A 25469-nucleotide genomic window follows, 5' to 3' on the forward strand; every position below is an offset into this window, starting at 1 on the left:
TTCAGCCAGGTCCGTGGACCAGTGCTGGTCTGCCAGAAATTTCCTTTCAGTCTGCGAGAGTTAACCATCCTGATGTATGGTTAACTCTTTCATGGACCACGGTCTGCGAGCTGGTGATTGAAAAACACTAGAATAGACTATCTTTATCCCATTGTATGTTCTTGCCTTCTTTATCACATATTAATTGGCCATGTAAGTGTGGTTTTATTTCTGGGCTTTTCTTTTGTTCCATTGTTCTATATGTCTGTTTTTGTGTCAGTACCAGGCTGTTTTGATAACTATGGCCTTGTTGTATAGTTTGATATCAGGTAGCATGATAACCTCAAACTTTGTTCTTCTTTTTCATGATTGTTATGGCTTTTTGGGGTCTTTTGTGGTTTCATGTATATTTTAGGATTATTCTAGTTCTGCCACATATGCCATTGGTATTTTGATAGGAATTGTGTTGAATCTATAGATAGCTTTGGGTAGAACGGGCATTTTAATGATGTTAATTCTCCCTGTCCATGAGTACAGTATATGCTTCCATTTATTTGTATCTTCTTCAATTTCTTCAGTGTCTTATAGTTTTCTTAGTACAGGTCTTTTACCTCCTTGGTTAAATTTATTCCTAGGTATTTTGTTATTTTTTTGCATTTGTAAATGAGATCGTTTTCCTAATTTCTTTTTCTAGTTCATTAATGCTTTATAAAACTGCAGCCTATTCCTGAATATTAATTTTCTATCTGGCTACTTTATTGAAGAATTTGTTTATTCTAGTAATTTTTTGGTGGGTCTTTAGGGTTCTTTTTTTTTACAGAGAAATTCAGAGAGAGGGATAGATAGGGACAGACCGACAGGAACCGAGAGAGATGAGAAGCATCAATCATTAGTTTTTCATTGCGACAGCTTAGTTGTTTATTGATTGCTTTCTCATATGTGCCTTGACCGTGGGCCTTCAGCAGATTGAGTAACCCCTTGCTCTAGCCAGCGACCTTGAGTCCAAGCTGGTGAGCTTTGATCAAACCAGATGAGCCCTTGCTCAAGCTGTTGACCTCGGGGTCTCAAACCTGGGTCCTTCCACATCCCAGTCCAACGCTCTATCCACTGCGCCACCGCCTGGTCAGGCTTTAGGGTTCTTTATATATAATCTCATGTCATTTGCAAATAATGACAGTTTTACTTCTTCCTTTCCAGTTTGGATGCTTTTTATTTCTTATCTGATTGCAATGGCAAGGACTTCCAATACTCTGTTGAATAAAGGTGAAGATGGAATCCTTGTCTTGTTCCCTCTCTCTTTTTTTGAAAATTGATTTTAGAGAAAGGAAGGGAGAGAGAAACATCAATTTGTTTTTGTAGTCATTTATGCATTCATTGGTTGATTCTTGTATGTGCCCTGACCAGGAATCAAACCTGCAATTTTGTTGTATTTGGGACAATAGTCTTACCAACTGAGCTACCCAGCAAGGGCCCTTGTCTTGTTTTGATCTTAAAAATCTTTCAGCCTTTCACCATTGAATGTAATGTTAGCTGTGGTTTTGACATAGATGGTTTTTTATTATGTTGAGTTATGTTCCCTCTATTCTCACTTTGCTGAGAGTTTTTATCATGAATCAATTTAGATTTTGTGAAGTGGTTTCTCTGCAATTATTGATAGAATTATATGGCTTTCATCTTTTGTTTTGTTTATATGATGTTTCCCATTAATTGACTTGCAGATATTGTACCAACTGTGCATCCCATGAATAAATCCATCTTGATTGTGGTGCATGATCTTTTATTCAGTTAAATAATATTTTGAGTATTTTTGTGTCTGTGTTATCAGAGATATTGACCTATAATTTTCTTTTTTTTTGTAGTGTCTGTCTGGTTTGGTATTAGGATAATGCCAACTTTGTAAATGAGTTTGGCAGCTTTTTTTCGGTTCAGTTCTTGGAATAGTTTGAAAAGAATAGTCATTCTTCTTTGACTGTTTGGTAAGATTTACTTGTGAAGCCAGTTGGTTCAAGGCTTTTAATTGTTGGGGATTTTTTTTTGTGTGTTGACTACTAATTCTATTTTGTTTGCAGTTATTGGTCTGTTCAGGTATTCTGTTTCTTTTCGCTCAGCCTTGGAATCTATATTTCTGGGAATTGATCCAGTTCTTCCAAGTTTTCCAACTTGTTGGCATATAATTGTACATTTTTTATATAACCCCTTGTATTTTTGTGGTGGTGTTTGCCCCTTCTCTTTTCTTTCTGATTTTATTTGGGCCCTCTTTCACTTTTTCTTGATGAGTCTGGCTAAAGGTTTATCAGTTTTCTTTTATCTTTTCAAAAACCAGCTCTTGGTTTCATTGATTTTCTTTTTCTGTTTTTGTTTTAGATTCTATTTTGTGTGTTTCTGTGCTGGTCTTTATTTTTTCCTTCCTTCTACTCACTTTGGCCTTTGTTTATTGTTCTTTTTTTAGTTCCTTTAGGTGTAAAGTGTGATTTTTTCTTCTTTTTTTTTAGGTAGGCCTGTATTGCTCTAAATTTCCCTCTAGAACTGCTTTGGTTCTCTCGTATTGATTCTGGATGGTTGTGTTTTCATTTTCATTTCTTAAAATTTTGAGACTTGTTTTGTGGCTCAATAAGTGGTCCTGGAAAATGTCTCATGTGCTTTTGGGTGAAATGTCCTAAAAACGTTAAGTTCATCTGATATAATGCCCGCATTTAAGGATTTTGATTAATTTTCTGGCATTTGAGTGTTTAAACAATGGTTACTATTTTGACTAACCTCATAGAGTATATGGAAGAATACAGGGAATATTTCATGGTGATCATACTATAACTACTGATTTATCAAAAAATCAGTATTACTATATTGTGAGGATATATGTTTTGGGGGTAGAAGGTAGAATGTGGAGATTAGTAGTGAAAGAATTAAATTCTCATATATTATAGGATGGGGCAAAAGTAGGCTTATAGTTATTTATATGGAAAATAGTAAATAATAATACAAGAATAGACTGTATTTCACATGCAACTGTAAACCTGCTTTTGCACCACCCTGTATATTAGGTGATTTCTAAAATAAATTAAAAATAGTATAAACATATTATTTAGATGTATGGAAGTAAATACCAAAAGAGATAGCTAAAAAAAGATAAAAGTTAATTGGTTTTTTTTTTGTTTGTTTGTTTTTTGTATTTTTTTGAAGTGAGAAGCAGGGAGGCAGAGAGACTCCTGCATGCACCTGACCGGGATCCACCCGACATGCCCACCAGGGAGCGATGCTTTGCCCATATGGGTTGTTGCTCCATTGTGGCTGGAGCCATTATAGCGCTTGAGGTGGAGGCCATGGAGCCGTCCTCAATGCCTGGGCCAACTTTGCACCATGGAGCCTTGGCTGCAGGAGGGGAAGAGAGAGACAGAGAGGAAGGAGAGGGGGAAGGGTAGAGAAACAGATGGGCACCTCTCCTGTGTGCCCTGACCGGGAATCAAACCCAGGACTTCCACACACTGGGCCGACACTACTGCTGAGCCAACTGGCCAAGGTCAAGTTAATTGTTTTTAATGAACAAAATTTGGAGAAGAGATGGGTTAGTGATTACTGTTTTTCTCTTACTGAAATTTTGTCACTGTGTGATTTTGTGTGTGTGTGTGTGTGTGTGTATTTTTTTTCTGAAGCTGGAAACGGGGAGAGACAGTCAGACAGACTCCCGCATGCGCCCGACCGGGATCCACCCGGCACGCCCACCAGGGGCGACGCTCTGCCCACCAGGGGGCGATGCTCTGCCCCTCCGGGGCGTCGCTTGCCGCGACCAGAGCCACTCTAGCGCCTGGGGCAGAGGCCAAGGAGCCATCCCCAGCTCCCGGGCCATCTTTGCTCCAATGGAGCCTTTGCTGCGGAAGGGGAAGAGAGAGACAGAGAGGAAAGAGGGGGTGGGGGTGGAGAAGCAAATGGGTGCTTCTCCTGTGTGCCCTGGCCGGGAATCGAACCTGGGTCCCCCACACGCCAGGCCGATGCTCTACCGCTGAGCCAACCGGCCAGGGCTCTGTGTGATTATTTTTTAAAGTGATAAAAGTGTGTGCATGATAAAACGAAAAAGTAAAACAAAATAAATTTAATGACAAGTTCCTGGAGGGAGCATTAGGATTAAAAACACACCCGGTAAGAGAGAGTCAGCTATAGAGAAACAGAAACATAAGTTTACCTTTTGTACTTAAAAGGCCTTTTTTTTTCTTTCTTTCTGTTTCTGCTTTGTTTCATCCTAGGGCTTCAAAAACAAACCAAAAAAGATGGGTCACATAAAGCCAGACTTGATTGATGTTGACTTAATCAGAGGTGAGTTCTAAATGTGGTTAGTTTCTCATGTATATTATTACTTTATAGTGGTACTAAAGATCATTTTTAGCTATGTACTTAAATTTCCAAAAGTAGTCTTACTTCATCCTTCAGGCTTTAGCCTTTTTTCCCCTTTGCAGTGTGGCAACATAAGTTACATGGTTTCTATAAGGGTCTCGAGGGAGGGATGACCTTGTAATTAAGACGAATAGGCAGTATTGTAGAACAGTCAAGTGATCCTGACTTATTTTGAGCTTTTGTCCTCATGACTGAGGCAAGAAGTCATTACATCGAAGAATCCTCTTACGTCTAACTTACATCTGAGTGGATTCTCTTGAAACTGAACAGGCTATGTGCTGCTTTTGCTCTCCCCATTTTTAATCGAGTGCTACAAGCAGGCATTAGTCTATAGTGTTTGCAAATATTCAATTTATTTATTTCTTATTTTTTGTATATTTAAAGGTTCAACATTTGCCAAAGCCAAACCTGAAATTCCATGGACATCTCTGACCCGGAAGGGGCTTGTTCGAGTCGTGTTTTTCCCATTGTTCAGCAATTGGTGGATTCAAGTTACCTCTTTAAGAATCTTTGTTTGGCTGCTACTGCTTTACCTCATGCAAGGTAATTGGAAGTGTTGGAATACATTCTGTTTCTTTTAGCTGCTTTTGCTATTAGATGGTGCTGACCTTACTGTTCTTACATCTCTTCTTTCATTTGATGGTTTAAAGTACAAAGAAATGAAGGGACGTACACCATTTGGAGATAATCTTTTTATTTTTTTTATTTTTTTTAATTTTTGTATTTTTCTGAAGCTGGAAACAGGGAGGCAGTCAGACAGACTCCCACATGTGCCCGCCCGGGATCCACCTGGCACGCCCATCACGGGCGATGCTCTGCCCCTCCGGGGCATCGCTCTGCCGCGACCAGAGCCACTCTAGCGCCTGGGGCAGAGGCCAAGGAGCCATCCCCAGCGCCCGGGCCATCGTTGCTCCAGTGGAGCCTCGGCTGCGGGAGGGGAAGAGAGAGACAGAGAGGAAGAAGAGGGGGAGGGGTGGAGAAGCAGATGGGCGCTTCTCCTGTGTGCCCTGGCTGGGAATCGAACCCAGTACTTCCGCACTCCAGGCCGACACTCTACCACTGAGCCAACCAGCCAGGGCCGAGATAATCTTAAAATTATTTGCTGGGATAGAGCAAACACAGTTGTTGAACTCCTGTCTCTTGAATTTTTTTCCACCTGCCTCACTGGCCAGGCTTTGTTGTCTTGTCTTCTGTCTGACCCGAGAGTACTGGGCTCCTCCCGCTTGGATCCCGACTCCCTTGTCTTCTCTGGGCATTTTCATCCAGTCCCATCGCTTTAAATAGAATTGATAGACTGATGACTCAAATTTGTATCTTTAGGCCAGATCTCTCTGCTGAACATCAGGCTTGTAAACGCAATTTGCTTGCTTGACATTTCTATGAAGATTTAATAGGTATCTTGAACTTAGCCATATCCAAATAGAGCTCTAGATATTTTTCCACAAACTTTTTTTTTTTTTTTTGCATTTTTTCTGAAGCTGGAAGCGGGGAGAGACAGTCATATAGACTCCTGCATGCACCCGACTGGGATCCACCCGGCACGCCCACCAGGGGCGACGCTCTGCCCACCAGGGGGCGATGCTCTGCCCCTCCGGGGCGTCGCTCTGTTGCGACCAGAGCCACTCTAGCGCCTGGGGCAGAGGCCAAGGAGCCATCCCCAGCGCCCGGGCCATCTTTGCTCCAGTGGAGCCTCGGCTGCGGGAGGGGGAGAGAGAGACAGAGAGGAAGGAGAGGGGTAGAGAAGCAAATGGGCGCTTCTCCTGTGTGCCCTGGCCGGGAATCGAACCCAGGACCTCTGCACACCAGGCCGACGCTCTACCACTGAGCCAGCCAGCCAGGGCCCACAAACTTTTTTTTTTGATTCAAGCTCATTCCTTTTTTTTTTTTTTAGGGCTTCCCACATTTCATTAAATGATGTCATCAACCTCCCAGTTTTCAAGTGAAAACTTCTTTTTATTTTTCCTTGCCATCTACTCTCACAGCCAGTCTGTCACCAAGTCTGTAAGTTTGACCTCCAGAATATGTCTTGACTCCTATTTCTATCTGTCCCCAGCCACCATCAGAGTCCACAACACTGGCATCTCCCTGCTGGGACCATCGGAATAACATCTTCTCTGGCTCTCTGTTCCAATCATTCTCTTCATAGCACTTAGAGAAACGTTTTCATACAGAAGCCATGTCATTTTCCTGCTTAACACCCTGTAGTGTCTCCTTTTCTTTTTTTTCTTAAATTTAAGTTAGAGGAGAGGAGATAGAGACAGACTCCCGCATGCGCCCCAACTGGGATCCACCCAGCAATCTCTGTCTGGGGCTCTGCCCATCTGGGGCCGTGCTCACAACCGAACTATTTCTAGTGCCCGAGGCAGAGGTTTCATGGAACCATCTTCAGTGCCGGGGCCAACGTGCTTGAATCAATTGATCCATGGCTACAGGAGGGGAAGAGAGAGAGAGAGAGAGAGAGAGAGAGAGAGAGAGAGAAGGGGGAAGGGGGCGGAGGAGAAGCATGTGGTTGCCTCTCCTGTATGCCCTGTCCAGAAATTGAACTCGGGACTTCCACACGCTAGTTGATGCTCTGCCACTGAGCCAACCAGCTTGGGCTCCCATTTTCTGTTTGTTTTTTTTTTGTATTTTTCTGAAGCTGGAAACGGGGAGAAACAGTCAGACAGACTCCCACATGTGCCCGACCGGGATCCACCCGGCACGCCCACCAGGGGTGATGCTCTGCCCACCAGGGGGCGATGCTCTGCCCCTCCAGGGCGTCACTCTGTTGCGACCAGAGCCACTCTAGCGCCTGGGGCAGAGGCCAAGGAGCCATCCCTAGCGCCCGGGCCATCTTTGCTCCAATGGAGCCTCAGCTGTGGGAGGGGAAAAGATAGAGAGGAAGGAGAGGGGGAGGGGTGGAGAAGCAGATGGGCGCTTCTCCTGTGTGCCCTGGCCGGGAATCGAACCCAGGACCTTTGCACGCCAGGCTGACGCTCTACCACTGAGCCAGCCAGCCAGGGCCGGGCTCCCATTTTCTGTAGAATAACATTCCAAACTCCTTACCATGGCTTGCAGTGCCCTATGTAATCTGTTCCCTGCTGAACTCTCACATGTCATGTCTTGTCACTCTCCTCCTTGCTGGCTCTGGGCGTAGTGGCGTTAGTTCTATTCCTCACACAGAGCTTTTCTCTCTTAAGTCTTTTATACATGGCTGACTCTTTTCTCATCTTTAAGTTCCCAGCTCAGATGCAAGATGAAAGTTTCAGAGAGAGGCCATCCCTCCATATACTTTCCAAACGGTGCTGGTATTCCCCACACACTGCCATAGGAGTCCATTTTAACTGCTCTGTTCCACCTCACTCATCTTTTCACACCATGTGCAGGGACCCAGAGTATCCTCTTGACCACTCTACCGCCATTGCCTGCCAGGAATGCTTTCTGAAGGTGGGCAGTATACGCTGGTCACGCCTGTGCAAAAAGACATGGATTAGAACAATAGTGTGAGGGTTTGGTTGGGTGTGAGGATTCAGGTGATTTTTGTTTTGTTTATATTGTTGTTTTGAATTGTTTAAAGTATAAACTGAAAAATCTATGAATTTACAAATGTATAGGTTTAATTAAAAAAATTTTTTGATGCCCTGACTGGGGATCAAACCCACAACCTTGGCATATTGGGAAAATACTCTAACCAACTGAGCTACCTGGACAGGACTACAAGTTTAAAGTGACAGTGCTATCCAATAGAATTCCTGTGGTGATGGAAATGTTCTATCTGCATTGCCCAATATGGTGACTATTAGCCACATGTGGCTTCTGAGTCTTCAAGATGTGGTTAGTGCGAATAAGGAACTGAATTTTAAATTTTATTTAATGGTAATGAAGTCTTCCTAACTATCATTTTAATGGCTGTATAATATTCCACTATAAGGGCAAACCATCATTTAAAACTCATTTTAATGTCTTTATTATAAATCCATATGATAGACTATTATAAACACCTTTTTTTATAGTTGCTTAATATTCCATTATATACAATTTTATAGATCCGTACTTTATGTAACTGTTTCCAAATTAGAGCATTTAGATTGTTTGTTTTCTCTTGATGCCGTCATGAACATAATTTTCCATATTTTATATTATTTCTTTAGCATTTATTCTCTGAAACAGAATTAGCAGACCAAAGAGTGTCAACATTTTAAGGATTTCAGTACATACAGGGCGGGGCCAAAGTAAGTTTGCATGCGAGGACGTGAAGCACAGTTTATTCTTGTGTTATTTATTAATATTGTCTTATTTTCCATACGAACAACTGTAAACCTGCTTTTCCTCACCCTGTATAATGAAATTGCTGGAGACACAGTTCTTTTAGAAAATAGTAGACGAGAATGCTTGTTTTACCATAGTCTTACCAGCTTTATTACAATTTTAAAAATTGTTACATAATTTGATATAGAGAAAATAGTAATTTTGCTCCTTTGATGTGCATTTCTTTGGCCACCTGTAAAGAGAAAGTTAAATATTTTCCCACATGTTTGTTACAGAAGATTCTTTCATGTTGAGAATAATTATAGAACATATATTAGATGTTCATGTACCCTGTGCTCTGTTTCTGGACTACATACATATTCTGCACATCAGTGTGTATGGTTGTTCCTAGGATGTCACACCTCCAGGAAGGACTCCAGGGTTTTACTCAGCTAATGTGCAGGTAGAAAGGATTATAGGAATCAATGTGGTTTACTTGTGTACTTTTTAAAGCAATCAATTTTTATAGAATTAATCTGTATAATTATAATTACTAGAATTGGTTTTAAAGATGACCATAATGTTTTACATTTTGAAACTCTTGTGTTCAGTTATAGCACTCGTGTTGTATTTTATGATGCCTATTGTGAATGTAAGCGAAGTCCTTGGACCCTTGTGCCTTATGTTACTCATGGGAACTGTCCACTGTCAAATCGTGTCCACTCAGATAACAAGGCCGTCAGGGAACAACGGAAACCGGAGGAGGAGGTGAGGTGGGACTCACACTTGGAACAGCGTGTTTTCTGGGAGACGCAGTGCAGATATTGAAAAATCTGTGATTAAAGCAATAAAAAAAATGCAACTTGCATGTATTTTTTATCTTTTGGCAAAAAAAGAAAGAATGCTTTGGTTTTCACTTTTCTCCCTGATTCTAGGAAACCTTGTCATGAACTTTTAATCCCAGGTGATTTTGTCATTTAGTTGCTGAAAAGGAGATTCTTATACTAGTTTTACACTATTCTTTATTGAAATGTATCAAATAATGACTTGGAAAAAGTATTCTTCAAAATTCAGTGTTAATCAAACTTTGGTGAACGTTCACTATAAACAAGGATCTTACTACTGTATATTGGGTTAGTGCTACTAAAACTTTTACCTTTTTTCTTTTTTGTGTGTGTAACAGAGACAGAGAGAGGGACAGATAGGGACAGACAGATGGGAGGGGAGAGAGATGAGAAGCATCAATTCTTCGTTGCGGCACCTTAGTTGTTCATTGATTGCTTTCTCATATGTGCCTTGACCAGGGTGGGGCTATAGCAGAGCAAGTGACCCCTTGCTCAAGCCAGTGACCTTGAGTTGACGCTGGTGAGCTGCGCTCAAACCAGATGAGCCCACACTCCAGCCAGTGACCTTGGGGTTTTGAACCTGGGTCCCAGTGCGACACACTATCCACTGCACCACCGCCCGGTCAGGCTTTACCTTTTTTTAGTACTGCATAAGAATGGATTTTCTAAGTGTTCTAAACTTTTAAAAAGATTGATTTGACTTCTCCATGCATTGAATTCATGTCATATTGTTATTGGTTATATACTATGTATGGGTTTTGAAATTGTTAAAGTTTTCTTAGGTGTATGTGGTATTATTCCTCAGAATATTTATAGATTTTTGTTTTCCTAAACAGTTACTAAATAAGACTTTTTTTTTTCATTTGGTACAATGAATTTCAACATATTTAGTCTTATTTTTTAGTATTATTTACAAAACAAACTTTTGTTCCCCCAAGAGAGGATTCCTTGAAAATTCAGTTCAACTAATGCTTGCCAAGGGAGTTAGGGTTGTGCTGTGTTTAGGTGGTATTTAGAGGATAGATCTTTTAACAGAGGTGGATTAAGGTCAGTTGAGGCCTCAGGTTCAGAAGAAAATATTGGGCCCTTAAAAAAAAAAGAGACAGAAAATAAAAATACATATTTAACCATATTTTAAATAAATAAAAAATATTATGTACTGTTAATGTTAAAATTGCACATATGAAACCATAGTATCTAGAAAATAGTGTAAAGTTGGGGTTTGCGGGGCCCTTCAGAAGTCGGGGCCCAGGGTGTGTGCTCGGTGTGCCCGCTGTTAAAGCTGCCTCTCTCTTTTCACTGTGTAGGATATCAATACTAAGTGATCAATTGCTATTATTTTATGTTCTCCTAATGAAATGTACCAAATAGGTAGAATTCTGACATTTGTATTTCAAGGAATTGTTCCTTCTGCTACTGGTGCCTGAAAAGACTCCGAGTCACATATGTGGAGAGTTTGCTCCTAGGACTGCTTTTGAGTAGCAGTCTAGTTCTGTAATGACTGGCCAGGAGGACAGCGCAGGCCTTTGGTTTGGTATCAGAAATATTCCTGCAAATTGATCCTCATTATATGAAGTTTACTTAATTTCAGGTGGTAGTCTGTTAGTATAAATTTCTGGAGAGTATATTTGGGGTAGAAATAGAAAAAGTCTTGAATAATCTGAAGTCGTTGAAATATTTGTTTTTTGTAGAAAATTACGAAAAACTGTGAATGGTGACGGGAGCCGAGAAAATGGAAACCATTCCTCTGATAAAGTCAGAGGAGTGGAACCTGTGGAACCTGTACCCTTTCTGAGTGGCATTTGGGGGACTCTCTTTGGCAACAGGTAGGAAGTCTTCCACTGGAATTTTTACTTGACTTCGTATTCACATTAGTGTTTACATACTACACAAACTGATTAGGCCATAGGAATACCTAGTGTAAGCGTATAATCACTGCAGTGAGATTTTTTTAGTGGCTCTAGAATGAGTTGCTTACTTATCACATTTCCACTGTCATGTTACCTGTAAGTCTAGTAATCAACCATAAATGTTTCATTCTGGTTGATCTTTAATGATTTTTTAGGCCACACGATTATAGAAATTAAGTATTCTGAAAGGGTAAATATCTTAACCTATGTGAGCCATCATCATGAGAGAAAGAAGGATTTGACAAAGATGAGGTATTTTTGGTGTAAAATCTGATAACGCCTTAGAAATGGGAGGTGGGACGGGAGGTGGGTATTGATGGGCCGAGGGACAGAAAGGGACGTGGATCCAAGACACCCCCCCCTACAGGATCCCCAGGCTGTGACAGCGTCAATGTGACTCAAGGACGTGTCTGTCATGTGTTAATGAGTGTGACTCAAAAATAAAGTTTTTTCACAGTTACTTTTTTGAAGATGAAGTGTGTTCACATTTTTCCAAAGATATGTTTACACGCTTCAGTTGAAATGTGTGAGTTCTTCGCACTGAACGTTGTTCTGGGCGCTGGGCATCCCTGTTCTCAGTGATTTTACCGTCTAATTAGCAAGTAGCAGGCGGGATGCAATCACAGCACTGTGAAAATATGATAAATGACTGATTGCGTGCTGGCTTCAGGCTGTGCAGCCGGCAGATGGAGTGAGGACGGAGCTTGAAGCGGTCAGCAGGCATCATGCAGGGGCAGAAAGTGGTCAGGCTTGGAGGGACAGGAGAGGGGAGGGCATGCTACACAGGGCGCAACAGGGGACAGCGGGCAGGGCTGGCATTGTGTATGGGGGGAAAGTGGAGAAGCCTGCGAACCTGCTTCCTTGCAAAACTGCAGAGTACAGTTCACTGACCTGAGTCTTGGAGACTAGAGATAGCTGTATTCTGTCTTTCTTTGCCTTTAGCAAGCGAGAGGTCTAAAAAATGGGATTTCTGAATTTTCTGGAGTTCCAGAGTAATGTGTTGTACTCCTGGGAAGAAAAGGATTTCATGGAAGGTGCTAATTTCTGAACACTAGTCAGTAATCATTTTTCCTTTTTAAAAAATAGGGTTAAAAGTGTAAAATTAATATGTAACAAAGGGACGGAAACCGACAATGACACAAGTTATCTGCGTCCCATTATTAAGAAGAGACAGTGTCGGCCAGAGATGAAACTCTGGCAGACAGAGAAAGCCAAGGTTTCAGATGGAGAAAAGTGCCGCAAGGTAAGGTTTCAATGGGTGTAAATGTAACAAAATGTTTCTTTCCCCTGTCAAATCTCCCTGTTCTTAGACCCTGTTAAAGATCTGCAGTAGGTGCTGATATCCTTATATAACTTGTCTTAGCGAATAAGTGACTTGTAAATCCACAGGACAGGAAAGGGAGGCTCTCACACAAAGACTGTAACTTACTCTTCCAGTGTCTAGGACTAGACGTTGTTAGGCGTCTGCTGCTGGTCCGTCCTTGGCAGCAGGGCTGGTAGATTTCCTGGACAGGAGAGGAGGCGGCTGTGCCATAGGCCACAGAGGCGGCGGGAACAGGGTGAGGTTTGGGGAATGGTTTTCTAGGTTTAGGGAGAGGCGTTGTGCTCCGGGTCTAAAACGAACCACACTTCTCCTTTATAGTCTTGAAAAAATTTTCTCACCTATTAAACTGTGGTATTTTATAATGGCAAAAATAGCTAATATTTTGGAGTCATTGCTACAGTGGGGCACTATTCGAAGTCTTTACATGTAGTAACTCGTCCGTTCTTTTCAACGAATCTGTGACCCGGTGCTTCTATTCTCATTGCTTTTAGGTGGGGACACTGAGCCCCGGAAGAACACTCACTTGCCAGCGGGTACAAGGCTTGTGATTCCGACTTAAGAGTTGGGCTCACGCCTGTGCTTCTTACTGTTAGGTTTAACATTGCCTCATTATTTAGGCTAGTTAGTTTCAGTTCATTACTTTTTGTTATTGAGATCAGGAGCTGTGTAGGCTTGTTCAGTCTGGGTTTAGTGGACTCGCACTGCTTCTTTCACACGCTTTTCGGTTTTGCTTACTGGAGAGTATTTTGGGCTGTCCCCTGTGAAGGAATTGCTGTCCTCTCTGCAGGAGACCGGCGGGCGTGTGGGGAACGGGATGTCCGACGACCTGTCCAGTGAGGAGGACCGTGAAGCACGGACACAGATGATGATACTACGTCGGAGCGTGGAAGGGGCCTCGAGTGACAATGGCTGTGAAGTCAAAAATAGAAAATCGATACTTTCAAGGCATATAAACTCTCAGGTGATTTTTGTTTTAGTTAATAAAAGTCTGGGCATTAACTTGTAAATCATTGAATAATTACACAGTGTTTATCAGGTTTTTCTGTTTGTTCATTGGCTTGATCTTTGGCAGGTAACGAAAACCACTACCAAGTGGTGTCACGTGGTGCGGGATTCCGACAGTCTGGCCGAGTCGGAGTTTGAATCGGCAGCCTTCTGTCAGGTAGGGGTCCTCAGAGCGAGCGCTGTTCCAGGAGCCTCCTCAGGTGGCATACCTTCGTCCGTTCCTTTTCAGCTGCTTGTCCCGAAGTGGTGTTTCCATTCGCCTGCCCCTCCTGCCTCCAGCTGCCTGCCCACCTATCTAACAGCTCGCCCCCAGAAAGAATGATCATTTTTCATTTTGACCTAATCTTTTTTTATTTATTTCCCTTTTTATTTTATTTTTAAAATTAAATTTATTGGGGTGACATTGATAATAAGGTCCTATAGGTTTCAAGGGTAAATGTCTGTGCTGCGTGATCTGTGTATTGCATTGTGTGCCCACCACCCAACGTCAGAGCCTCTTCCATCACGGTATACGTTGCCCCCTTACCCTTCAGTGCCCCGCATTTTGACCTAATCTTACAAGTATCATAGGCAGTGATCAGAAACGTTACTCAGTCCTCAGATCATGAGAAACTTGCTTGAAATGTGGCGTTTAAATCTGATGAGGACAGGTTTTTGGGAAAGGCCCCCCTGAGAGATGGGAGTAGGAAATCCTGCCAGGAAGCCCATGGACATGGCCTGACCAGGCGGTAGTGCAGTGGATAGAGCGTTGGACTGGGATGCAGAGGACCCAGGTTCAAGACCCCAAGGTCACCAGCTTGAGCGCAGGCTCATCTGGTTTGAGCAAAAGCTCACCAGCTTGGACCCAAGGTCGCTGGCTCGAGCAAGGGGTTACTCAGTCTGCTGAAGGCCCATGGTCAAGGCACATATGAGAAAGCAATCAATGAACAACTAAGGGGTTGCAATGCGCAATGAAAAACTAATGATTGATACTTCTCATCTCTCTGTTCCTGTCTGTCCCTGTCTATCCCTCTCTCTGTCTCTGTAAAAAAAAAAAAAAAAGGCCCTGGCCGGTTGGCTCAGTGGTAGAGCATCGGCCTGGCGTGCGGGAGTCCCAGGTTCGATCCCCGGCCAGGGCACACAGGAGAAGCACCCATCTGCTTCTCCACCCTTCCCCCTCTCCTTCCTCTCTGTCTCTTTCTTCCCTTCTCACAGCCAAGGCTCCATTGGAGCAAAGATGGCCCGGGAGCTGAGGATGGTTCTGTGGCCTCTGCCTCAGGGGCTAGAATGGCTCTGGTTGCAACAGAGCGACACCCCAGATGGGCAGAGCATCGCCCCCTGGTGGGCGTGCCGGGTGGATCCCGGTCAGGCGCATGAGGGAGTCTGTCTGACTGTCTCCCCCGTTTCCAACTTCAGAAAAATACAAAAAAAAAAAAAAAAAGCCCATGGGCATGTTGGACACTGGGAGTGGTCTGGGGGTGTTTGAGCAGAGGTGGTGTGGCTCTGTTTCACTGACCAGGCTGGCGGGGTCATGCAGGACCTTTCATGTCTGCTGTGAGGCAGGAGGGCTGCACGGCCCGGCCTTGTCGCTGTGGGCCCTGGACAGGACTAGCTCCCTGGTCACGCTCGAGTATTTAGAGAGGGGAAACTGGGTGTGTCTCACCTGCCTCCGCGCAGGTCCTCTGGGGGGCCTGCAGGAGCTGCTCCATTCCAGACACCTGAGTTGGATGGTCCCCCGACTTGGCAACAACTTTTTAGAGGGAACCCTTTTTGTCTGTCTGTCTATCGATCATTTATACATGCTGATATATTCTCTTTTTTTGACGAGGAAAATTAAGAATTTTCAATTACAGTTTACTTTCAACATTATGTTCGTTTCAGGGGTACAGCATAGGGAATAGACATTCATATAACTTACAAAGTGATCCTGAGGGAGGCATTTTATATTCCTGCTTGTTAGAGAGTCATCAGAGTTTAACGACCAAGTGTTAAATGTATTATTGTTATGTGGAGCCTTGTGAACAAATGAATCCCGGTAATGGACACATGAAAGCTTGCCAGCCATCGCCGTATATAACTTGTCTTAATTTTATTTCAGATATATAATTGTTTCTAAAAATGAATGAAAAAGATATTTTCGTTTTTCTTTAAAGGGCTCAAGATCTGGAGTGAGCGGCAGCTCTCGAAGCCTCAACATGTCAAGAAGGGACTCGGAAAGCACCCGTCATGACTCGGAGACGGAGGACATGTTATGGGATGACCTGCTGCACGGCCCCGAGTGCAGGTCATCGGCCACCAGCGACAGTGAGGCGGCCCATGTGAATACCGTTCACTCAGGGACCAAGCGGGACCCGAAAGAGGATGTCTTTCAGCAGGTCTGTAAAGGCGGTGGTCATAATAGCTAATATGCATTGTGCTAATACAGCGTGTACTTCCTCTGCCCTGGGCATTGTGTTATCTCATGGAACTTTATAATAACCCTCTAAGGTAGGTGCTGTAATTAAAAACTGAGGAAATCGAGCACAGGTGTGGGGTTAGAATTCAGAGGAAGTACTCTAGAGTTGCCCTGACCTAAAGTTTTCTTCATAATATTTTTTTCTCATTTTCCTTAGAATGATCTTTTTTTTTTTTTTTTTTTGTATTTTTCTGAAGCTGGAAACGGGGAGGCAGTTAGACAGACTCCCGCATGCACCCGACCGGGATCCAGCGGCATGCCCACCAGGGGGTGATGCTCTGCCCATCCGGGGCGTCGCTCTGTTGCAACCAGAGCCAGTCTAGCACCTGAGGCAGAGGCCATGGAGCCATCCTCAGCGCCCGGGACATCTTTGCTCCAATGGAGCCTCGCTGCGGGAAGGGAAGAGAGAGACAGAGAGGAAGGAGAAGGGAAGGGGTGGAGAAGCAGATGGGCGCCTCTCCTTTGTGCCCTGGCCGGGAATCGGCCTCTCCTTTGTGCCCTGGCCGGGAATCAAACCTGGGACTTCCGCACGCCAGGCTGATGCTCTACCACTGAGCCAACTGGCCAGGGCCTTTTTTTTTTCTTTTTGACAGAGAGGGACAGACAGGCAGGAAGGGAGAGAGATGAGAAGCCTCAATTCTTTATTGTGGCACCTTAGTTCATTAGAAGGATCTTTAATGCTCATTTTATATGAGTAGGGTTGTTTGGTACATCAGCCTCATTTTATATTGTAGATCCCTCATAGTATTGTATCTGAATTACTAGGAAATGGCACTGCTTCTCTAGCAATGTATAAAACCAGTCGATTATTTAATTTTAGGTTTTATATTATATCATAAAATCAGATAGGCTAGAACTGGAGATTCTTTAGGAGATATTTTAACCTTGCAACCAATGTAGGAATCATTCTACACCTGTAGAAATCATTTTACCATTCATCCCTCGGTAATAACAGTCTCTACTTCTTAGGAATGTTGTGGCATATCTAATGAGGGTAATATAAAATGCTTAGCACAGTGCCTGGCAAAGGGTACGCACCCAGTAAATGTTAGCATTACTATTTATATCTCCATCTGACGATCGATCAAGTCTTTGCTTAAACACCGCTGAGCTGCAGTGATGATTTCATTAGCTTGTTTCACTCACTGCTGGGGAGATAGAATGAACGGTTAAGAAATGTTCTCATATCAACTTTTTAGTGTTTATTGACAGTGGCCATAATTCTTTTTAGTTTTTTGTTCTTTAGGCTAAATATTTCCACAATGACTTACAAATAGTGGATGAGGGATATACATTTGTTATTGAATGTTCTTGATTCTAAGATATTTTTATGAAAAAATTTCTGCCTCATTAAATGTATACAATTTTTAAAAACTAACCAGAAATAACATGCATTTTCTTATTAAAGTTCTAAGCTTCTTTCTTTAATTTTGCTATCAAAGTCTGAATCTAAGTATTGTTTACATTCATCTGATGATTCATCTGGATTACATTAGCCCTCAGTAGTTATGCACGGTATGATTACCTTAACTTCCTTTGCACTTTTGAGATTTACAGTATTGTTTTAAGGCGTATGTGAGAACACTTAGGTAAGACACACTCACCGTGTCCAATGGAATTCATTATGTCCCAGTCCTCACACCTGACTTGTTCTTCGTTTAGTCCCCATACTTCCCAGTGCCACCACTGACCACCCAAGGCAGAAACCGTGGGTCCTTCATGACCTCACCCTCTTCAGCATGTTTCTAATTGGCCATCACCTTCTCTTAACTGTACTGGATATCAGTTGTGGCTGTCCTCTTGGGTCCACCCCTCTGGTCATCACAATGGGCAGCTTCCCTAGGGGTGCTCCCCTTCATTCACTTTCTACACTGAGCCAGAAGGAGGTGTCAGCCCTGATGCTACTCCCCTTAGAGTTCTTAGCTTTTTGTCCTTTGGGATTATTCGCTTCCGGTCCTTTATTTGTTCTGATGCAGTCTCATCGCTGACTCCCCTTTCCCTTCTCCTGTGTCCACTCCTCTCTCATGTCAAGGACCACATCTGTTTTGTTCACCATTGTGTCCATAATGCATGTTATATAGTAAGTGCTTAGTATTTTTTTTATCCACCTCAGTGACCAAGTCAGTAAATGCTCATCAGTATTATGCTAAGCATTGTGGTAGAAAGAGCATACGATATGGCCCTTTATTAGAAAGTTATATTCCAGTTTGGGATAAAATCATTAAATGGGAAATAAGTAGAGGACACTAAAAATGTAGCCTATACTTAGATGCCAGTTTGTTTGATGTAGATGATACGGTTTTTAATTTCAGAAAAGGTCCACATGAGGCTTGTGACCAGAGAGAACCATGTTGTGAAATACACTTGAGCTGGTTGTCCCATATCGGGATGCAGAGACCTGTTGTGGCAGACAGCGGGCTTGTTTTCAGTGCGACTTCTCTTCGGAAGCTTGCTGTGCCTTCCTGCGTCCTGGCTGGACCGGAGAAAGGCTTAATCCCCATTACTCAGGTGACATCTAAGGCCTGTTCAGCACCTCTCATAACTGACTTCCTACCACCCCAGGAGACTTGTGTTACTCTAGAAGGACTTTCCTCCTTGACATCTGGTAATCGCCCGAAGCTTACCCTCGCTTCTGTAGTTTAGAGAGGGAAGCGGCCTCGAGGATGACGGAGCCCTGTCACTGGAGAAGATGTTGAGCTTCTCTCAAGTAGGAAATGGCTTAGTAGAGAAGAGAGGACCGGAAAGGAGCCTCGCTGAGGTGGTAATTGGAGTGATGAGCTTTGTGAGGGAGAGAAGAGAAGGAAGAGGCTGAGCATTGGCCGAGAGCCTGGGAGCCGGACCTAGGGGAAAGCATCTCATGCAGGGGAGAAAGCAGTGATGGAAATTGCTTTGTTTTTCTTCTCAGAACCACTTATTCTGGCTTCAGAACACAAGCCCTGCCTCTGATCGGGTTAGTGCAATAATCTGGGAAGGAAATGAGTGCAAAAAGACGGATATGTCCGTGTTAGAAATAAGCGGCATCATCATGAGCAGGGTAAGACAATCATTGTTGGGTTTTGGATTTTTTGAAATACCTGTTTAGTGACCACCAGCTATTTTATAGAGCCGATTTAGTGATCAAAATACTGACTCTGCTTTTGAAACACAAATTTCTATATTTTTAATTTTGTAGCCAGAGTCTTTAGGGGTGGTATTTATTGTTGTTAAAATAAGTTCTCTCTGAGCATGGTCACTTTTCAGGTGGGCTCTACAGATGTTCGTCATCTCCTGCAAATCTAATTTTTAATAAAGATCTAAGTGATAAATCCATACATTTCTACTTTATTTCTTTTAGATGTGCAGATTTAGTGTTTAATCATCTAAGTAGTATTTGATAAGTACTGTATATAACTCCATCCAGCTATCTAATAATGGCGGACATTTTGAATTCCCAGGTTAACACGTATCAGCAAGGAGTAGGTTACCAGATGCTGGGAAATGTCGTCACCCTCGGATTGGCATTTTTTCCTTTTTTACATCGACTTTTCCATGAGAAGAACCTTGACCAGCTGAAGTCCATTTCAGCCGAGGAGATCTTGACTCTCTTCTGTGGGGCACCACCTGTTACACCCATTATTATTTTGTCTATAATTAATTTTTTTGAACGATTGTGTCTTACGTGGATTTTTTTTTTCATGATGTGTGTGGCAGAGAGAACGTATAAACAGGTTGGTAGAAAATTAAAATTTCGTTTTATTATTGAGAGGCAGGGAGGCAGAGAGACAGACTTCCACATGTGCCTCAACTGGGTTCCACCTAGCAAGATCCCTATGGGGCAGTGATCTGCCCATCTGGGGTGGTTGCAGCTGAGCTATTTTAGTGCCTGAGGCGAGGTCATGGAGCCATCCTCAGTGCCCAGGGCCAGCTTGCTCAAATGAGCCATGGCTGTGGAAGGGAATTTGGGGAGGAGGGGGGGGGAGAGAGAAAGAGAGAGAGAGAGAGAGAAAAGAAAAGAAAGGGGGAGGGATGGAGAAGCAGATGGGCGCTTCTCCTGGGTTCCCTGGCTGGAAATCGAACCCAGGACTTCCACATGCCAGGCCGACGCTCTACCACTGAGCCTACTGGCCAAAGCCAGAAAATTAAAATTTCTTACCTCTGCTTTTATATACGATGCATCATTGAATTATTTTTGTTTTCCTGATTTGTTCTTTTTCCAAATGTTAATGTGGGCAATGAAGGATGGATAAGTGGACTTCTGGTGGTTGTGAGTTTAACATTTGCGATATTGATTATTCACAGTGATTTCTTACAGTCTGAGATTTTGCTGAGCCCTGGAGTAAGAGTGAGTGACTTGGCCAGGGAGTGAGCCTCGCTGGGTGCTTAGCACCTGTGCCGAGTGTGCCTCTGCTGGTTACTGCACATCCACAGCACGTGTAGTGATTCCCAGAGTGAAGCGATTCTGTGCGAAGTGGCCAAAGGAGAATTAAAAGTATTGAAATTTGATAAGAGTTAGGGATTGAGGACTTAATATATTGATATGTGCAAAAAAAAAATGTGATTTTGAATGGAAATGTAATTTGGGAGTAAACCAGACTTCTGTATTAACACTTGTTTTTGAAATGGGGGATTCACAAAGGTCTCCAAAGAAGACTCTTTGAAAATGTTAACAGGGTCCCGTACTGTGAAGAAGTGTACTACTATGTCCTGTGCTTTGGAAGCAACAGGATAGCGAACTGGTAACCGGATTTCTCACTGCCTGTTGTGTAGTGATCACTGATTAGGATTTCATCCTTTCAACAATTTTTATTTGCTGGCAATATTGGTTACAATTATATAAATACACAGACACAAATGTTCATTTCACTTTGTGATTTTTTTTAACCTCTTCTAGAGATTTTTATTTGCAAAACTCTTCAGCCATATTACTTCTGCCAGGAAAGCTAGAAAATATGAAATACCTCATTTCAGACTTAAAAAGGTGGAGAACATTAAGATATGGTTATCACTGCGATCCTTTCTAAAGGTGAGTTTTATATGCTTAGTGAGGGATTGTAGGCACGAATATGCAGAAAACATGCTCATTGGATTTCCGGCAGCAGAGCGAGGCGCAGTGGGCGAGGTAGTTCTGTGTACGGGGCGGACTGTGTCGGCGGGAAGACCTGGACACCCGGGTTGGAAGGGATACATCTGCAAGTGGTGGCGGCAAGTAAATAGGAGATTAGAAAGGGAAAAGGAAATTTAAATTCCTAGAGCAGAGTGATAAATAGAATATTGCATCTTTTTCTGACTTTTTTGGGGACATATTCCAGCCGAAAAAGTCAGTGAATCAAACATGCCCTTAGTTTGGAACAGCATGGATTTCAGTGCTGAAAGTTGAAGGTGTTAAAATCCTATGTCAGAAACATCTTATAAATGTTTATTTTACCATTAATGGAGAGAGACCATAAAAATGAAAGAAAGAAAAGGCCCCGGAAAAAAGAAGGTAGTAAAGTTGAGAGTGTTCCTGATGTGGGCCTGTTGCTGTCTGTAACGTTCACCTCACACACGACCCCGCGTGTCTCGCTCCACAGAGGCGGGGTCCGCAGCGCTCAGTGGACGTGGTTGTGTCTTCAGTCTTCTTGCTGACGCTCTCGATTGCTTTCATTTGTTGTGCCCAGGTAAGTTTCATATCGACTGTGGACCGCTTCGCTGCATGTAAATGCATATATATATATATATATATATTTTTTTTTTTGTATTTTTCTGAAGTTGGAAACGGGGAGGCAGTCAGACTCCCGCATGTGCCCGACCAGGATCCACTCGGCATGCCCACCAGGGGGCGATGCTCTGCCCACCAGGGGCGTTGCTCTGTTGCAACCAGGGCCATTCTAGTGCCTGAGGCAGAGGCCATGGAGTCATCCTCAGCGCCCGGGCCAACCTTGCTCCAATGGAGCCTTGGCTGTGGGAGGGGAAGAGAGAGACAGAGAGGAAGGAGAGGGGGAGGGGTGAAGAAGCAGATGGGCGCTTCTCCTGTGTGCCCTGGCCAGGAATCGAACCCAGGACTCCACACCAGGCCGACGCTCTACCACTGAGCAAACTGGCCAGAGCCCAATACATATATTTTTAATGTGTCTAAATTTCTTTTGCTCTTTTGAATATTTGTTAATTTCCATAACTTTTCCAATGAGAATAAAGATAATTTTAAGTCCTTTAAGACTCCAAGATCAGCCCTGGCCGGTTGGCTCAGCGGTAGAGCGTCGGCCTAGCGTGCGGAGGACCCGGGTTCGATTCCCGGCCAGGGCACACAGGAGAAGCGCCCATTTGCTTCTCCACCCCTCCGCTGCGCTTTCCCTCTCTGTCTCTCTCTTCCCCTTCCGCAGCCAAGGCTCCATTGGAGCAAAGATGGCCCGGGCGCTGGGGATGGTTCTGTGGCCTCTGCCCCAGGCGCTAGAGTGGCTCTGGTCGCAACATGGCGACGCCCAGGATGGGCAGAGCATCGCCCCCTGGTGGGCAGAGCGTCGCCCCTGGTGGGCGTGCCGGGTGGATCCCGGTCGGGCGCATGCGGGAGTCTGTCTGACTGTCTCTCCCTGTTTCCAGCTTCAGAAAAAAAAAAAAAAAAAAAAAAAAAAAAAAAAGACTCCAAGATCACTCTAATTTTAGTTGGTAGTTTCTGACTGATGATAAAGTTATCATACCATGATGGTGGCAAGTAGAGATAGTCTAACTCCATCATTTCTTCTATATTTATTAGTTGTCACTCTAAGGTAGATATGACCTTTTTTTCCCACTGATTTATTTATTCATTCCTTTATTAGATTATGTACTCATTTATTCTTATTTTTATCCAGTGGATTGTAATCTGTTACTGTTTTCACCTTGATGCCTAAATTGTCCCAGATTTGGGCAGTGGGAGACCCTGCCTGCGTCCTTTTGACATGTCCCTGTATCACTTTTTATTTTTTTCACTTCTGTGTTTTCTTCATTTTATGAAGTTTCAGGCTTATCTTGTACTTTCCCATTTATTGAGTTTAAACTTAATTCTTCTGTGGTCAGAGAACACACTGAGTGTTTTTCAGTCCTTTGACTCTCTAGAGCAGGCGTCCCCAAACTATGGCCCGTGGGCCGCATGCAGCCCCCTGAGGCCATTTATCCGGCCCCCCACCACACTTCCGGAAGCACCACCTCTTTCATTGGTGGTCAGTGAGAGGAGCACTGTATGTGGCGGCCCTCCAACGGTCTGAGGGACAGTGAACTGGCCCTCTGTGTAAAAAGTTTGGGGACCCCTGCTCTAGAGGGTGGTCTCACTGTCCAGCATCTGGCCAGTTGTAGTGAATCTTCCATTAGCACTTTGTGTCATTGGTGTTCTGCATTTAAATTTTACATGTTTCTTACCCTCAAGATGTAATTATTAACTTTTTTTTATAGTTAAGTATTTATTTATATTTACCTACATATTTACCCTTCTCATTGCTTTTCATTAGTTCTTGTGTTTCTATGTTTTTCTCTGGATTATTTTCCTTCTGCTTGAAGGATTGCTGGTGATGAATTCTCTCAGTTTTTGTGTGAAAATGTCTTTTGTCACCTTTTGTGTTTGAAGGATATTGTCATTGGATATAGATTTCTAGGTTGCCAGCTACCTTCAGCATTTGTAGGATTCTATTGCCTTCCGATTTCTTTATTTTATCTTGAGAAGTCAGTTGTTACTCTATGGCCACTCTTTTAAAAATAATTTGCTTTGGTTGGTTTTAAGAGTTTTTCTTGGCCCTGGACAGACAGTTGGCTCAATGGTAGGGCGGGCATCAGCCTGGCATGTGGAAGCCCTGGGTTTGATTCCTGGTCAGGATACACAGGAGAAGTGACCATCTGCTTCTCACCCCTCCCCACCTGTGTTCCTTGCCTGCAGCTGTGGCTCAATTGGTTCAAGAGAGTCGGCCTCAGGCCCTGAGGATGGCTTTGTGGAGCCTCTGCCTCAGGCATTGGAATGGCTTGGTTGCAAGCGTGGCCCCAGCTGGGCAGATTGTCACCCCCAGTGGGCTTGAGGGGGGATCCTGGTCGGGGCGCTTGCAGGAGTCTTATCTCTCTGCCTCCCCTCTTCTCGTTAAAAAAAATTTTTTTTTTCTTTGCATCTGGTTCATAGCGGTTTGGCTGTGGTTTGTGGGTTAGTTACAATTGCTCTGCAGCCATAGATGTCACCGACTGAAGAGGTCGCCTGGGCTGCTGCCAGGTGCTTCCTTCCTCCTCTAGTCATAACTAATTGCCGGGGGTGAACACTTGACCGCGACTAAGCCGAGCATAGTCTCTCTTTTGGCAATTGGAATTGAAAAGTCGGAGATATCAGAGGTAGACTTTGGAGAAGAAGGGTCAGTAGGGATCAGGGGAGCTAGCAGGATGCTGTGACAGACCAAGGCTGGGACAGGTCTCAGTCCGAGGAGCAGAATACAGGCGTCTTGCTGGGCAGGGGAATCCTCTGCGAGGAGCAGAGAGGGCAGTCTGACGGCCCCGGGGTAGGGGCCCCTGCGGTGGCTTCCTGTTCCTCAGAAGGCCGACATCTGCTGTCTGATAACATTCTCTGTATATTTTCAATAAATTGCATTTTACTTTGGGCTTACTTGAGTAGATTTTTTTACTTTTGAATCAACAACTACAAAAATAATGGAAAACCCCGAAAACTTGACACATAATAGGTATTTATTAACTGGTAGCTGCTGCTGCTGCTGCTGTGTTATTCAGATTCTGAAATGAAGTAAAGAACTGATTCTTAGGATTTTCTAGTCATCCCAGTAGGATGGGCCGTGCCTTTTAGGGAACTTACTAGTCATAACCAAATTTAGTGCTTTGAAAAATGGTCACCTTACATTTTGTGAGTGGGCACACTGGTGGTTAGAGGCTGGAAATGCACTGGTCTTGTTTTACTTATTGTATTATATTCTTTTGTTACTACCAGACTCTTGCTGTCTTTTATGCAAAGGAAAAAAATCTAGTAAACATAGAGAAATACATAATGATTAATTAAAGAGATAACATTTTGAGTTAAAACACTTCTGCTTTCAGTATTAAAATACAGTAGTCCCTTGTTATTACAGGATTAGGTTCCAGAGCCCCCCGTGATAGGCAAAAATCTGCGAAGTAGCAACCTTATATTTATTATTTATATATATTTTAAGGCTTTATAAACCCTCCTCACACTCTTATAAACCTTTCCCACACTGTTAACCTTTCTTATACTCTTAACCTTTCCCACACTCTTATGAACACTTCCTGTGCTCTTAATCACTTTCTATACTCTTAAACCTACGTAATGTTAACAACATATAAAATTCTGTAAGGGTGAATATACTACAACTTGAATGATGATGTTTTAATTAATATTGTTAATATTGTTTTTACATCATTTTCAATTT

The 25469-nt window shown here is 43.3% G+C and overlaps 1 protein-coding gene across 3 annotated transcripts in view; it reads left to right on the forward strand.

Annotated features, from left to right (window-relative positions):
- The window catches only part of PHTF1 (putative homeodomain transcription factor 1), a 48646-nt gene that overhangs the window by 19871 nt on the left and 3306 nt on the right, over window positions 1-25469 (forward strand). For 2 of the 3 annotated variants that reach the window (XM_066246886.1, XM_066246887.1), the window contains 12 exons: window positions 4218-4287; window positions 4750-4908; window positions 9204-9360; window positions 11129-11263; window positions 12434-12590; window positions 13459-13632; window positions 13744-13833; window positions 15809-16030; window positions 19016-19144; window positions 19545-19817; window positions 20981-21112; window positions 21660-21746. In XM_066246886.1, coding sequence (XP_066102983.1) covers window positions 4218-4287; window positions 4750-4908; window positions 9204-9360; window positions 11129-11263; window positions 12434-12590; window positions 13459-13632; window positions 13744-13833; window positions 15809-16030; window positions 19016-19144; window positions 19545-19817; window positions 20981-21112; window positions 21660-21746 — 1785 coding nt within the window. Of the gene's footprint in view, window positions 1-4217; window positions 4288-4749; window positions 4909-6261; window positions 6367-9203; window positions 9361-11128; window positions 11264-12433; window positions 12591-13458; window positions 13633-13743; window positions 13834-15808; window positions 16031-19015; window positions 19145-19544; window positions 19818-20980; window positions 21113-21659; window positions 21747-25469 lie in introns of those variants that run through there. The other variant, XM_066246888.1, reaches the window with a different exon arrangement.

Source organism: Saccopteryx bilineata, chromosome 11 (assembly GCF_036850765.1).
Source record: "Saccopteryx bilineata isolate mSacBil1 chromosome 11, mSacBil1_pri_phased_curated, whole genome shotgun sequence".
Taxonomy (NCBI): domain Eukaryota; kingdom Metazoa; phylum Chordata; class Mammalia; order Chiroptera; family Emballonuridae; genus Saccopteryx; species Saccopteryx bilineata.